The sequence below is a fragment of the Octopus sinensis genome, unplaced genomic scaffold (assembly GCF_006345805.1).
Source record: "Octopus sinensis unplaced genomic scaffold, ASM634580v1 Contig13153, whole genome shotgun sequence".
NCBI lineage: Eukaryota > Metazoa > Mollusca > Cephalopoda > Octopoda > Octopodidae > Octopus > Octopus sinensis.
This window is the reverse complement of record NW_021832852.1, coordinates 51,651-56,196: the sequence shown is the minus strand read 5'-3', so window position 1 is coordinate 56,196 and position 4,546 is coordinate 51,651. Positions and strand designations below refer to the sequence as shown.

Sequence of the window (4,546 nt, the reverse complement as noted above, 5' to 3'; positions counted from 1 at the left end):
AAAATGCCGGAAATTCAACAAAATTCTCAACACAACAATCTTCTCAACAAAAGTTGCAAATACATTTCAAGGATTCATTTTCATAAATGAATCAATTTTGGATCAGTTTTTAGAGTGTTAATACGATTGATTTTTTTATATGCTCCCAGTGCCCAATTTTCAAACATGTCCAACATACTACAGAGTTTGGGATAAGATTAGTGCGTCTATTGTCGCTCATGTGGATAAACACGGCAAGATATTATATGTCACGTGTGTATGGAATGAATTGACAGTTCTCGCTGGAAACAGCAATCGAGCTTCTATGTAAATTACAAAAATGAGTGTTGGCAACAACGGAAGAAAGGAGTATCCAATTGATATTAGTCTATTATTAAAAGAAACAAAATTTAACTTAAGCTAGACTATTTAATTTAGATTCTCAGTCCCGCTTATTGGAATCTTTCTCCTCCTTTTAGGAGAAGAGCTTGCAACCAGTTCCTTCTCACTCTCCATCTCCCAGTCAGATAGATTTTCTATTTGTCTCACATCTTTCACCGGCGTGTCACGGCAGCATGCCACTTCTGCAAGCTGGTAAGCAGCAGAGGCGTATTCTTCGGCAGATACTCTCACTCCATGTCTGTGTTCAACTACCATGCTTTCTAGAGTCCTTTTTAAAACGACAGATTGAATATAAGTTCTTGTGGCTTTTTCGATCGATAATTTGTCCATATAGTTTTTGAAATATCTCGAAACAACACCGTCCCAGGTCAAGACAACCGGGATAATCTTTACCTTTGCATCATAAAGTATCGAAAGTTCGTTTGCGAGCAGATCATATTTACGAAATTTCTCGATTTCTACTTGTTTGAGGCGATCTTGTGACGTGATGCCAACTTCAATTAAGGTTATCTCTTGTTTGGTTTTGTCATACACGAAGATATCTGGTTTGTTGGATTGAACTTTAGTTTCCGTCATGATTGACATATCGACTCTGATTTCAACATTCTGCGTCGATAATATGGACTGAACAGAATGAGTCTTTAATTTGCTTCCTCTCTTAATACCGTAGGTTCGACACAAATGAAGGTGAATGCACTTCACAACTTCATTGTGTCTCCGCAGATAATCACTGTTTAACATCTTTCCACACTGCGTAGCCAAATGATCAACTGTTTTCTTGCATTTTTTGCAGTGACTGCATAAAGATCCCATGGATGTGAAGAACAAATTCCTATCCTGCAAGAGACAGTACAATGCTTCACTCCGTGGACCATTATTTCCTTTAGATAACCACTCTGAGGATGTGGCTAGATCAACATTTTGTTCGTCCATGCATTTGAATAGAACCGAATGTAGCATTTTACAATTGATGTTCTTAAGCAAATATTTTCTTTGAGCATCTTTGATAAATTCAACACCCAAATTCTCCATGTCGAGAATTGCATACTTGGAGGCGAGAAATCCTGCAATTGTGGCCATATGCCATTTATTTATTTGTATCACACGCAGGATTCCCGATCTCCGTAAGCATACTGTCGACTGTCTTTCTAAACTTTTCATGAACTGGAAAAGTATCAGTTCACTTCTGAAAGAGACTGAAGCAAGTCCTCTCCCAAGAGATTTCCGATTTAAATATAACCTCTCTTTATTTGCAGGTTTGAGATGGAGTCTGAGAGTCGTAAGAAGTTGTCGTATTTGACGGTCAATACAATCAAATTCATGAGGTTCAATATTAATGAGTCCAATGTAATAATTATATAGAGAAATGGCATGTTCATTTATAGCGTGGAATAAATTTACCGCATTTAATTTCGTCTTTGAAAGCATGGTTATCCTTTCCTTTACATTTCCAAGGATAGAATCCATTACTTTACTCTTAAGAACATTACTTCCTGCATCTTCAAGTACACCCAAGTAGCGATATCCTTTGACTCCTTCCAAAGTCTCACAACAAGATAAAGATTTGACATTTGATGCAGACTTTTCTGAATTCATCTCCAAGCCAACAGTTTTAAAGAATCCATCAACAGCTTCCATCATTTTAATTACTACATCTTCTTTAAGAGCGAATATCTTTAGGTCGTCAATGAAGAACAAATGATTAGTAGAATAGGTCAACATATTTGGGTCCTGTTGATTAATCTGAACCTTTGGAAACATGGCATTAAGAATCCTGCTTAGTGGGTCCATCACCATAACAAACAGTTGCGGAGATAACGAGTCTCCTTGTAAAATCCCTCGGCTCAACTTTACAGAACCAATTCTCCTTCCGTCAACATGGAGCTTTACAGTCCACATTCGTACAGTCCTTTTCACAAAGTTAACAATCCATACAGGTATCCCAGAGCACTCCAACACATGAAATAGAAAGTCGTGGTCAACAGAATCGAAAGCCTTCTTGACATCAATCCATGCAGAGTATAGCCCATTTCCATACTCTTTATTTAGGCATTGGTTAATAAGGGCCTGTTCTTTAGCACCCTGACACTGTCTCCTCGTACCAAGTTGATTGTCGGAAATTAAGCCAAATACATCCATGAACTCAGACAGTTTTCCATTAACACACTTGGTAACTAACTTATAAAGTGTCGACATGCATGTTATAGGCCGTAAATCTTTCGGGGTCTCACAATCGTTCTTTTTAGGAATTAGATATGTAATTCCAGTATAAAACCAGTTTTCTGGCATGTAATCACCGTTGATTATTTTCTTGATTTCAACACATAAAAATTCATGCAGAGATTCTAGTCTTTTAATGAAGAAATTATATATTCCGTCACATCCCGGTGCCTTCCAGTCAGGAAGATATTTAATGATCTCCATTATGTAATTATTTGTTAAATCTGGCAACATGTCTTCACTGCCGGTTATTCTTTTACTAACATTGTCCAGTGACACGGATATTTCGCGCCTTTTGCTCCATACTTTTTCCCAGAACGACATGCACTCCTCATCGTCAAAAGAGTATGTTGTGACTTCATTACTCTTTGATAAGTTTCTGTAAAATCTTCTTCTGTTTAGTTCGAAGCAAACATTGTCCTTACGGAAGTCCTTCCTCGAGTTATATACAGCAATTTGTTTTTTCTTAACTCTGATTAGGTCATGTAGTAAGGATTCGATTCTCGAAAGCTCTCCTTTTTTCTTCTTTTTATATCCATAACGACATAGAATATCCATCACATTTTGTTTTTCACACTGTGGCAGAGCCTGTCTTACGTAACAATTTACAAGTTCTAGTTCTGCGGATAATTTTGAGATCTTCGCCTCGGTATTTCCCAACCATGTGGTCTGTGGCTTAACTTTCTTAGTTAAGACTGAGTAGGCACACTGGGCAGCATATAAAATATCACAAATTGCATTGATATCTCGAGGTGGATCGTCCTTTGTAATATGATATATTGCAGAGTTTAATCCCATTAAAATATCAGCTTTGACATATTTTCTTGGAATTTTCCATGTAGGCTTACGAGCCTCTCTCGGTATCGATTTAACTTCCTTAATTTGGAAATTAATCTCTTCCAGGCAATTTCTGAAATTGGAGATTTCCACTTGTTCCCTTGTTGGGAATTGTTTGCTATTAGATCCACCAGCTTCATTATTGTTACCAACTACTGGTTTGAGATTGGCCATATTTTTCAATCTGGTTAGACTCGTACTCTCAGAAAATTTCACGTTGAACTTTTCAAGGATAAAACTCCAGCCACCTCTGGGTATTCTCCCCAGTCTTTGTCTGGTGGCATGAACAGCCTGTGACACCCATTCATTCTTAGAGACACAATCGACATCCTCAATAATGGCAGAAAGAGTGTGAAAGTTAGTATTGGCAACACGACTTCCAAACGTAGGGTTATTGTTTATATAAGCTCTTGTGGCATTATCCAGCCCCAGAGACATCGTTCCTGCATCCACCATATCTTTTTTATAATTTACTTCTGCAGGAGGGCCCATGGGATTCATTTTCTTCTTATCGAGAAAAACGGACATGAACAGCACCACAACAACACTAGGAGTATCCAATAAGTTTCATAGCAGTTATTAAAGTTGATGTGTTATTTATAGTGACGCTATATTTATTGAATTAAAAAAATAATTTCTAAATGGCTATATCTTTCCATGGAGGCAGACTTTTCATCTGGGATGTTGTGTGCTTCAATACCTTTTTTAAAATGCCTCTTGAAAGGAATTAAAGTCGACCTTGAACAATGCTAAATTAATCGCGTTTGAGACGAGTTATTGTCAGAAATAAAAGGCATTTTTGAACTAAAGTCGTGAACGTATATTTTAAGCTATTCAGGATGGAGGATAGTCCGTAGAGATAACATTTTTGAAATTTCTGTACATTAATTTGATGTGTTTATATTTGTAGGGTAAATTTATTCGTTATTTGATTATAATTGATTTTTTGTTTATAAATTAGCAATAGTCAGTTCACTTACAAGACCAAAAAAATTAAAAAGTTTAGTTAACATTATAAATTAAACGATGGAATTGAACACAATAAAGAAAGAGCCAGAGTTCTTTAATGTCTAAATTTAATTTTGAAAAATGTAACTTTTGGTTATTA

General features: G+C 36.5%; 1 protein-coding gene across 1 annotated transcript; it reads right to left on the bottom strand.

Moving 5' to 3' along the window:
- Positions 1–408: 408 nt before the first annotated feature.
- On the bottom strand, positions 409–3,966 carry LOC115229598. Its single transcript, XM_029799926.1, has one exon. It carries the CDS (start codon positions 3,964–3,966, stop codon positions 409–411), a length of 3,558 nt encoding a protein of 1,185 aa, XP_029655786.1.
- Between the last annotated feature and the right edge of the window lie 580 nt (positions 3,967–4,546).

Excerpts from the sequence above, each read along its gene's own strand:
- LOC115229598 (XM_029799926.1), bottom strand. The coding sequence starts at position 3,966 with ATGTCCGTTTTTCTCGATAAGAAGAAAATGAATCCCATGGGCCCTCCT.